This window comes from Dendroctonus ponderosae, unplaced genomic scaffold (assembly GCF_020466585.1).
Source record: "Dendroctonus ponderosae isolate FM_Combo_2020 unplaced genomic scaffold, Dpon_F_20191213v2 Dpon_F_20191213_2, whole genome shotgun sequence".
Classification (NCBI taxonomy): domain Eukaryota; kingdom Metazoa; phylum Arthropoda; class Insecta; order Coleoptera; family Curculionidae; genus Dendroctonus; species Dendroctonus ponderosae.
Window position 1 is genome coordinate 17668870 of NW_026018165.1, and position 9226 is coordinate 17678095.

The window sequence follows — 9226 nt, forward strand, 5'->3', positions numbered from 1 at the left end:
GGGTCAATAATCAGGAAGAAATCGTCGGCTGAAGATCGTGAACGCTCAAAAAACGCTTTAAATGTGCCGAAAATGTCTATTATTTCGGATCTGAAACTTCTACCAAGTTTTTCAATGAGTTCGATGTAAAATTTAAGAGATTTAAAGAAAATTTTCATTTTTTCCAAAAATCGACCCCCATCCTTTGAAAAATGTTGACCAAAAATCAAAATTTCTCGTGCGTGTTTTGTGAGCTCAATCGACTCCTTTCGACGTAAGAATGTCATAAATGTGCATTTATAAAGCGTTTGGGTCAATAATCAGGAAGAAATCGTCGGCTGAAGATCGTGAACGCTCAAAAAACGCTATAAATGTGCCGAAAATGTCTATTATTTCGGATCTGAAACTTCTACCAAGTTTTTCAATGAGTTCGATGTAAAATTTAAGAGATTTAAAGTGATGCTAATTTTAATTTAAAACGATGTTAAATCCAAGACGTTTTGAGAAAATTTTATATTTTTCAAAAAATCGACCTCATTGGAAAAATTTCGTCCAAAAATCAAGATTTCACATGCGTGTTTTTTGAGCTCAATCGACTCCTTTCGACTTAAGAAGGTCACAAATATGCATTTATCTTTATGTTTGGGTCAAGAATAATGACGAAATCGTCGGTTAAAGATCGCGAACGCTCAAAATGTGCGGAAAATAAAAAACCTGTACTTTTTAAATTTACCAATCGAACAATCGAATAAAATACGTTAGCAGTAAAAGTTAAATACACGCAGCATCCAAGATGCGGTAAAAATACATTAAACCATTGCAGTAATCTACTTGAGAATCAAGGGACAGTTTAAGCGCGAGCCTAAAGACCATATGGGTTCCTCAAGTGGCCAGAACCTGACGGTAAATCCTTCGACAGACTTGTTGGTAACTGCACAGTATGCACCTGTTTCGGAAGTGGTGTATGAACGAACGAAATGCGACGATCCTGAGCAGAGCAAGCTGATGCCGCAAGGAAACAAGGAAATTAGGTAAAATCACCACATTCTACTTGCATGTGAAGCATGCGAAAAATCACGCTTTTTTGCTATTGCAGTAACGAAGACGCCGACCGAATGGTGGAAAACGACCCACGAATCGTCTTGCGGCCTCTCAACGCTGCAATGAACGAGGAAGTTTAAGCTGAATGGTTCAAAGTTCAAAAAGTCCCTCTTTGGAACCTTTATATAGACCCAAAGCGCACCAGCATGGTAAATATTTGCCCACCTAAGAAACTACTCCTGTCCTACTTCGTGCCGAGCAGGTAAACAGATTGAGGAATTCTTACTGTTGATTGCAGATATTTGCGATTTCGCGCTGTCCTTTCACTAAAATTGTTTAAACAAGCTCTAAACCTCATTGCATACGCAAGTAGCATCTGCTGAACTTAATCACTTAGTGACTCTATACTTTTGAAGCTTTCAGCTTGCGAAAGTTTTCAAACCACCCAATTGTAGTCAATTGTAAAAGTTCCTTTATAGGACTTTTATCGCACTGCGCTCCTGGAACAATATCTTTAAAATCTCTAAATGAGTGGAACAAGGGTAAGCAGTAAATAGCTGCATAGTGGTTCTTGTTCAACTCATTGCAAAGGTTCCCGAATTGTATCGCTGCGCCCAATTTAATGGGATATATCTATACTACTCTAAGTACCCTTAATAATAAAATAAGAAGTTATTTATTTAACGTTATAGTAATATGCATTAGCGACTACTTTGGTCTACGAGTGATTCGGCAAGCTTGTTTTCGATGGCAACAAACGCTGATCAGATTGGTTTTTTTATGTCTTATTAAAAACTTAAGTTACTTTATGCAGCATTTTACAATATTGGTAATCAGTTGTTGTTTTAGCACTTAGAAGATGCGTTGAGATTGTTTTTTTTAACTTTATATACTGTAATTTATTGTCAAGGTTTAATTGATAAAGTACGTATTTTTTTATCACGCACTGCAGGTCTTATTGCTTTCAACACCTTAAAGGCAGTCCTTTCCTGTGTCTAATTCAAGCATTAAAAGGGAAATGAGACACTATATGTATTTAAAAAACCCATTTTTATATTACATTTTGAAGACTACGTGCGATACACTTATATCCTATCATATGACTCGGCAGTGGCCACTGTGAAGGGCCGACATCCACTCAAAACATAGACTAATCCATCCTAAAATTTCAACAAATTCACCGTTAACGAGACACTTTTCCAAACCATCTATGCGGCCACCAATCAAAAAAGCTCTTACTTTAACAAGTCCGGGTATGGAGGCCCAAAAGTCGAAGTTGGGTATCACTTCCACTCCTCTGGCTCCGCGAGCGAAATACATAATCAATCCGCCTCCAACAAAGTAAGTCAAGGCGGCCACAAAAAATATCACGCAAAAAATCGATCCAGTGCTCAGCTCATGGTGAGCGATCTGCTGAATGCACACCAAGGGCGAGTACAGAATCAACACCTACAAACTCCAGATTAAGATTGGAACTGCGTCTTTAACGTGAACTTACATCCGAAACAGTGTTTAGCACTTTCAAGTCGGTTCTGTTGTAGCTGCTGCAAGCCAGCTGGATTGTGGGGGAGCTTCTAAACAACCAAACACCAGTGAAGAGCAATTTTCGACTGATTTCAATTAACTTACTTAGTAGGCGGTTGGCTGCCTTTGAATACGACTTGATACTCATTGGTATGCGAATTCGCATTGGGCAACAAGTCGAAGACTATGTCTTTGGCATCTCCAATGGATGTACAAGTGTCTTTCACAAAGAAAGTAGTAGCATTCACTTGAGTCTCTATGTGTCTTTCGCACTTGACGAGCTAAAATGATTAATAAACAGTTACTTTGATCCCAAAAGATGCTAATTGGAAAAATCATTCCCTGAGCTACGTTCTAGCTAACAAATCTCCGGGTGCTTCACGTTTAAAACTATCGAATCTTCCAAACACTTCAAATTACACTTTACTATTTTGCTTTAGTCAATTATAACTAAAAAACGGTTGAAAATCAGTAAAATCAATACATTTTCTCCGAGCGAGCGTCTCAAGGACTATAATTCCCTAATCTTGAACCTTCTACCAAAATGCATTGGGAGCAACCACTGGATTGAATATGCACTTACTGAGACCCCTTTTAGCGTAGTGTTTGTGAACAGCTGATAGTCTGTAGACTTGAATTCTCTGTCCTGGCATCCAGCGAAGAAGTAAGAAAAGTTTCCAAGACGATCTTCCAGGAAAACTGGTCCTGAACTCACTTGCGATATATCGATAAAGAAATAATCATCCAGAGAACACAAGCAGGGATCTGCCTTCAGGCATTTGTTGGCGCCAGAACTACTCACTACTAAGAGGGTTAGCGATATTAATAAACAATAGGAAATGCTCGCCATTGCGTGGAAAATATCATTATATTTATTATCATATATTTAGAAACAATGATAATTGCGAGGTTATGTCGCTGACAAGTCCTGATACTTTCAAGCGGCGCTGCCAAGAGTGGCGCAATAATACTTTAATTTTGTCTGTCTTGCCCTGAACAGTAATTTTTTAAAAATATTTCCTCCATGTATTGCTGTGTTTTAAGCTGCGCTATTGCCCGAAATTTTAAAAACCGATTTTTCCAGCAGCAAAAATTGTAGTTTTGGCGCAAAATGAAATGCAACCGGGCATTTGAACTGACACCGACATTTGACTAGTGTCAAAACTTCTCAGGGGAGATTTAACTTTGTTAAAATTGCTCCTCTTTTTCTATCTTAATAGCATTTTTCCAGTTTTACAGCAATTTGCAGGAAGAAAAACATTTAATAGTGCCATCAAACATGTGCTAAATGTATTCGGAACCATTCCACCGCATAAAAAAATGGACAGGGTACCTTGTCAAGTTTCCATTTTTTATATAGAAATGTACAGTATTTTTTGTGCTAGGGGACCCCTTTGAGATCAAATACTGAGAAAATAATTGGCAGTAAGTATGTTTTCCAGACACACAATCAGATCAAGGCTACAAGTCGTCGAGAAATGCATGTGTTTATTTTCATAAGGCACCCAGCAAGTTTAGACTTGCAATTTCCTGCGGTGCGTTGTTCCTCCTGTTTATCAAGTACAATTTATGAATTGAGTGCATATTTTAGTTGGCTACTCACACTCAGTTGATTTCTGGTTGTTTAAAGGTATGTGGATACGTTGAAAGGCCAATGTTTGGAATCCTAATTCAAATGTAGATTCAGTCGTTTTAAAACCACCCCAGTTATGTAGCGCCTCAAAAGACTACCTGTTTAACTTCTACTATGCAGCCAACTAATAACGCATTTATCTTGTTTAGTCTATGATCAGCTAATGACAGTCTTATATATTAGGGCAATGCAAAGGACATTAAGAGAGCAGCCTGAAAGGATAGGTTTGGGGTCATCCAATGGGAAATTGTTTGAATTGCTGCAAGGAGCCAGAACAGTTGGCATCAGATTCTGTTGCCCCAAATTGTAACAAAGAAGGTAGGTCAGCCTGTAAGTGAAAAGCTTGACTAATCGACATTGCGTGCTGTTTTAGAGATGCCAGAAGTTCGATTGTACGCAGCTCCCAGTCATGTACCTGCCTCCTCAGCTCCACTGGACACACTTCTAAGCAACGGTAAGAAGGCGCTAAAATCTAAGGCCTGCAAACTAAATCTAGGGTTACTTCCGTGTAGGAAATCACTTGGGTACACCGACCGAAAGTGCATCTGCAACAGCAATAAATCGATTTTACCAGCCAAGTAGAAGAGCTACCTCAAGATCGGCCCCTACAATGGGTGTCAGTGATAGCAAACCGTCAGATCTGAAGGTAAGACGCACAGCAATAAGAAAACCGATAATTCGGTACTAAATAGCATTTCCAATTAGGTAAATGGCCTTTTCGAGCACTACAAGGATGATCAGGAAGACGCCATTCTGGCCGAAGGCATCGACCAGTTCTGCAAGGATTTGACAATTCTGCCGGACGATTTCAAAATCCTGATTCTAGCCTGGAAACTGAACGCCGAGCAAATGTGCAGATTTAGCCGAGCGGAATTTGTAAATGGGCTGAAATCCATAAAATGTGACTCGATCAAATCCATACAGAGCCGTCTGCCCGAATTAGTTCAAGAAGTCGAAGAAAGCGACGAGTTATACAAGGACCTCTATAGGTGAGTGCCAGTTAGCTCCTGTTTGGAAGCATTTCTTCCCAAAGAAACCCGAGAAAATATACAGGATCAGTTTTTTTTATGTATATCTATAAATATTCAATGGATTCTAATCAAACACCCGCTCCATTATCAACAATGGAAATGGCAGAATTTATCTCTTGTGAGGAAAGAAGTAGTTTGATGCGTATCTATTAAATTAAAAAATTAGCCCTGACCGCCAACATCATAAAGCATTTGAAATCAAAATAAAGTTCTCACTGATTAATCCATTTTGAGTAGGTTTGCGTTCAAGTTTGGCCTGGACATCCAAATAGGTCAACGAATATTACCGACTAGCATGGCGATTGTGCTCTGGAAGTTAGTGTTTACCATTCGAGAGCCCCCCATCCTAAACCGATGGCTGAATTTCCTCGAAACCCATCCATTGATCCGAGGCATCCCGAAGGATACATGGAACATGTTCCTGAACTTTTCAGACCATGTGGGCAGTGATCTAAGTTGTTACGATGATAATGAGGCCTGGCCGAGTTTGTTTGACGATTTTGTCGAGTTTGAAAACGACCAGGCCAACCAGAATATATCTAAGGATTTGGATAAAGAATGTGATGAATTTTTAATTAAGGATGGCTAGCTAATCGTTTATTGACTGACTGATAAATATTTGTGCGATATGTGTGTCTTTCTAGGTGCAAGGCATATAAGGGATGCGCTGCAACGAGTTTCGTAAAATATTCTGTTTTGTTTTCTCGGGCCAAAAATGTTCACTTTTTCTCATCAGGAGCAAACCGCGGTGTCAAACTGCAACATACAGTGCAATATTAAATTATTTTGTATTTATTTGACGGTTGCGCTGGAAAATCCTTTACTGTTGTAGCCTTACGTCCTTAGGTGTAAAGAAGTACCTACTACTAATACCCAAAATGTGAAGTATTGTAAAAATCGTGATTGCCTGTATTTTTTCGGTGTTTTGAGTCTGGTGGTTGTACAAAATATACATAGAAACTGACGCGGATAATTCTATGAAAACTACACCTATACGAAACATAAAAAAAGTACATTTGCTTTTACTTAAAATAACTCTGGGTATTTTGTTCAAATACCCTGACTAATAGTAACTACTGGATGGATATTTATACAACGACTAAAAACTCTTCTTTTGAGGGTTTTCATATAATTATTGGCCGAAGTTACTACGGTTAAAATAGCTATTACTGGGTGCCACTGGGGCATCATTTAAGTAAGTTTACCCAGGAGTAAACCATAATTTAAAACTTCTGTTCATGTACTTTAAAGTGAAAGCTTGCATTCGAAATAAGTTGTATAGTTTCTCAGTTAATGTAAATTTAGTTAGTAAATTAATGTCTTAATTTATGTTGTAGTGAGTATATTAAAATGTGTTGACAGAGGACCGTGACGCTCATATCAAAATCGTGTATTATTTATAACTGTGTGGATGAACATGTGATGGGTAGGTAAAGCCCAAAGTCCGTTGAGTAAGTTAAATTTATTAGAAACACAAGTAAATAAATTAGCATTTAAGGGATTCGAGGAATCTTTCCAGTTGCGAAACATTGCACTTTTTAAAATGCTGAAATTTACATTAATTCTTTGCACCCTAATAATTATAAATAGTAGAGAATCAGATGAAACTCACGACAGTACAAGTAGGTCTATTTTTCTTCGCACCATTCGTTCTCTTTGCGCACTTGATCCTCTTCGGAGGCAGTGAAGTCATTCTTAATGTTGAACGTTTTACGAATCTCTTCCGGTGCTTTGCCTTTGATCATGTTGGCCACTGTTTTGCAAGTGACATCCAGCAAGCCCTTAATATCCAAGTAGTTTGCAGCTAATATTAGCTCAAATAAAGTACCCTGATCAACTTTTAAGAAGTCCGCATCCCATGACGAGATATCGTCTGTTCGCTTTTCTATAAAAAAAATTATTTTTATTACGCACTACTTCGTACTCAAAACAGAAAAAATCGTACTCTGCTGTCTTGGCACTTGTGCCTATAATGTACTGCCCTGAGGAAGACTAGAAAAACGGGCGACATGTGAGGAAACAGCTTTTGTTAATTACTTATCACAGTCCCAAGAAAAGATTGTTGCCCCAACTTACCCTTATTTTCGTCATCTTCTGGCGGTGGCGGGTCGTCCTTGTGGAAAGTGGCCCATTGCAGGACTTTGCGTAGAATGGCCGAGTTCACGTTTGGCAGAGGAACCACTTCTTCTTCTTCATCATCCATACCAAGATCTTCCAACATGGTCTTAATAGTCACGGAGCATTTTGCAATCTCTACGTCCACATCGAATGTCTCCCCATCTGAAGATTGGAGTTTAATCTTGGGCATCTAAAAGCAGATCAGAGAAGAGATGTTGAAGTCTTTCATCAATTACTGGGTAACGAAATCAATGACCATGACGAAGAACCGGCCAAAGAGACGATGTGAACTAACTTTGAAGCTTTTAGCAGTAAACAGATGAAATTCCAACCGAAACATAAACACCGCAAAAGACATAAAGCAGTGGTGGTCGGGCTAAATCCCAAGCAGTGGGAAACTATTTTAGAAAACATTGAAAACCGGAAGTGTATGTAGTTGAAACCTGCACGCTTGGAAATTGATTGAAACAGGAAGTTGTTCTACAAGGCCTTTGCTACCAACAACAGGACGTCTAACAGGACGATGGTTTTATACCTAGAACCCAACACCGGAGTCTTGCATAGCGATGGCTCACTAGCAAATTCTACTTACTTTGCAGTCGAACTTTTAAGGTCCTTTAAACTCTCGTGAACTTTGGCTAAATTTTTTTCTCGCTTTTGCTAAAATTCTATTGATGATGGCAAAATGACAACTGACATTTAACACTAGAAAAGAGGCATTGCGATTGACAAGAGATAGAGAGCGCCACCAGCTGGGCGCAGTTGCCTTTTTGTCACAAGTCCAGATGTAATAGTTGATTCTGCACCCAAACACTTATCCTGCATTGAGGAAAAACTTGTAGAAATTGGGTAATTCAAGTACTTTATTTTGGTGCGCTCAAGTTCGAATAAAGTGTATTAGGCGCAGTTTTGCATAGGAAAGCGGCAACTCTGTTCAGAAAGTTTCCATGCGGCATTGTCGAACTCAGATATTTTTCCCAGCTTTTGCATTCATTGGCTCCATAGTCAAGCCACCAGGCTCTAGCCATTTGGCGAATGTGGCATTATTGCCCTAGTGGAAAATTTCGGAGTTTGTCGCGTCTGCGCAGTACAGGGAAAATCCAGTTTTGATCAAAGAAGGCAGATGTGGATGGGTGGCAGAAAACGCAATATTTTCTAATCGACATTTTTGGTGGAGTTTTCGTTGCAAAGTAATGAAGAGCAGTGTATCAATTACAAGTGTAACATGCAAACCGGCCAATTGGTGTCAGTCAATCTGAATATTTCGCATCAGCAAAGCCAGAACGGAACTGGAGGAGTTTCTTTGGGAAGTGCGGTGATTTTCAAAATGAATGACGCCATTACAATGAATTCAGTCGGTAAGAGTCTTTAGCTGCCCTATTCTGTAGGATTAAAAAGTCAGGGGCATTGGCACACTTTTCGAAAGTGTAATTCTCTACATTCCAACCCTTTAAACCACCTGGGATCCACTGGAATGTTCCAGTTGGATGGTCGCCATTTTCGTGAAGGGGTACCTTGAAATGTCTGCTAATGTCCTTCTGATCGGCCTGTTAAGTTAATACAATGGAAAGCTTCCTCAATGTTGCATATGTTAACGAAATTTGCAGTTTGGCACTCTTTCCATATACAGGGCAAATATTCTGATCAAGATTGATTCCTTAATGGTTTTAGCGGGTTTTGGGTAATTTGAAAGGCCTTGTCATGCCCCGTTAACAATAAACCCACCTTATAGTTAACTAACAACTTTTCGACCACTTTCCACTCATTGAAATTCAAAACTTCCATAAGATGGCAAGAGACCGCATGATGGCCTTTGATTCTTATGAAAAAAATAGTATTAAATACCTATATGTGATGGCTACTGTAACTTGTTGCCTCCTGTTCGAACGATCAGGCAAAC

General features: G+C 39.1%; 5 protein-coding genes across 10 annotated transcripts in view; 3 read left to right on the plus strand and 2 right to left on the minus strand.

The window, feature by feature from the left end:
• LOC109545241 overlaps positions 1 to 1966 on the plus strand; it is an 8486-nt gene extending 6520 nt beyond the window's left edge. For both annotated transcript variants that reach the window (XM_019915798.2, XM_019915797.2), the window contains exons 4-5: positions 803 to 1010; positions 1076 to 1966. In XM_019915798.2, coding sequence (XP_019771357.1) covers positions 803 to 1010; positions 1076 to 1160 — 293 coding nt within the window. In that variant the 3' untranslated portion in view covers positions 1161 to 1966. The remainder of the gene's footprint in view (positions 1 to 802; positions 1011 to 1075) is intronic.
• Positions 1967 to 2051: 85 nt separating this feature from the next.
• LOC125503546 lies at positions 2052 to 3496 on the minus strand. Its single transcript, XM_048664141.1, has 5 exons — positions 3128 to 3496; positions 2650 to 2825; positions 2519 to 2594; positions 2260 to 2469; positions 2052 to 2180 (listed from the first exon to the last, which is right to left on the minus strand). Exons 1-5 carry the CDS (start codon positions 3392 to 3394, stop codon positions 2106 to 2108), a joined length of 804 nt encoding a protein of 267 aa, XP_048520098.1. The 5' UTR covers positions 3395 to 3496; the 3' UTR covers positions 2052 to 2105.
• Positions 3497 to 3648: 152 nt separating this feature from the next.
• On the plus strand, positions 3649 to 6594 carry LOC109545236 (DCN1-like protein 3). Of its 4 annotated transcripts, none has more exons than XM_048664138.1 (7): positions 3678 to 3873; positions 3930 to 3969; positions 4361 to 4495; positions 4551 to 4631; positions 4690 to 4823; positions 4883 to 5166; positions 5446 to 6594. In XM_048664138.1, the coding sequence occupies exons 3-7, from the start codon at positions 4417 to 4419 to the stop codon at positions 5795 to 5797; spliced, it is 930 nt and encodes a 309-aa protein (XP_048520095.1). In that variant the 5' UTR covers positions 3678 to 3873; positions 3930 to 3969; positions 4361 to 4416; the 3' UTR covers positions 5798 to 6594. The 4 variants fall into 4 exon arrangements, with proteins under 4 accessions (XP_019771348.2, XP_048520095.1, XP_019771350.2 ...); XM_048664139.1 differs by lacking the exons at positions 3678 to 3873; positions 3930 to 3969 and adding exons at positions 3977 to 4079; positions 4136 to 4174; XM_019915789.2 differs by having other exon boundaries at positions 3649 to 3969.
• A 57-nt stretch (positions 6595 to 6651) lies between these two features.
• Positions 6652 to 8144, minus strand: LOC125503547 (S-phase kinase-associated protein 1). 2 transcript variants are annotated; one of them, XM_048664143.1, is made up of 3 exons: positions 7919 to 8144; positions 7285 to 7516; positions 6652 to 7093 (listed from the first exon to the last, which is right to left on the minus strand). In XM_048664143.1, the coding sequence occupies exons 2-3, from the start codon at positions 7514 to 7516 to the stop codon at positions 6837 to 6839; spliced, it is 489 nt and encodes a 162-aa protein (XP_048520100.1). In that variant the 5' UTR covers positions 7919 to 8144; the 3' UTR covers positions 6652 to 6836. The 2 variants fall into 2 exon arrangements, with proteins under 2 accessions (XP_048520100.1, XP_048520099.1); XM_048664142.1 differs by lacking the exon at positions 7919 to 8144 and adding an exon at positions 7622 to 7699.
• A 251-nt stretch (positions 8145 to 8395) lies between these two features.
• LOC125503542 (UDP-N-acetylglucosamine--peptide N-acetylglucosaminyltransferase 110 kDa subunit-like) overlaps positions 8396 to 9226 on the plus strand; it is a 9701-nt gene continuing 8870 nt past the window's right edge. The window contains exon 1 of the mRNA XM_048664125.1: positions 8396 to 8684. Coding sequence (XP_048520082.1) covers positions 8552 to 8684 — 133 coding nt within the window. The 5' untranslated portion in view covers positions 8396 to 8551. The remainder of the gene's footprint in view (positions 8685 to 9226) is intronic.

Bases quoted from the DNA above. Each gene is read 5' to 3' on its own strand.
- LOC125503546 (XM_048664141.1), bottom strand. From the start codon at position 3,394: ATGGCGAGCATTTCCTATTGTTTATTAATATCGCTAACCCTCTTAGTA. The intron at 2,826-3,127 runs GTAAGTGCATAT...TAATCATTTTAG, and splicing joins CTACGCTAAAAGGGGTCTCA to CTCGTCAAGTGCGAAAGACA. The intron at 2,470-2,518 runs GTAAGTTCACGT...TGGAGTTTGTAG, and splicing joins TGCTAAACACTGTTTCGGAT to GTGTTGATTCTGTACTCGCC.
- LOC109545236 (XM_019915789.2), top strand. From the start codon at position 4,417: ATGGGAAATTGTTTGAATTGCTGCAAGGAGCCAGAACAGTTGGCATCA. The intron at 4,632-4,689 runs GTAAGAAGGCGC...ACTTCCGTGTAG, and splicing joins GGACACACTTCTAAGCAACG to GAAATCACTTGGGTACACCG. The intron at 4,824-4,882 runs GTAAGACGCACA...ATTTCCAATTAG, and splicing joins GCAAACCGTCAGATCTGAAG to GTAAATGGCCTTTTCGAGCA.
- LOC125503547 (XM_048664142.1), bottom strand. From the start codon at position 7,684: ATGTCTTTTGCGGTGTTTATGTTTCGGTTGGAATTTCATCTGTTTACT. The intron at 7,517-7,621 runs GTTAGTTCACAT...ATCTGCTTTTAG, and splicing joins TTACTGCTAAAAGCTTCAAA to ATGCCCAAGATTAAACTCCA. The intron at 7,094-7,284 runs GTAAGTTGGGGC...TTTTTTTTATAG, and splicing joins AGAAGATGACGAAAATAAGG to AAAAGCGAACAGACGATATC.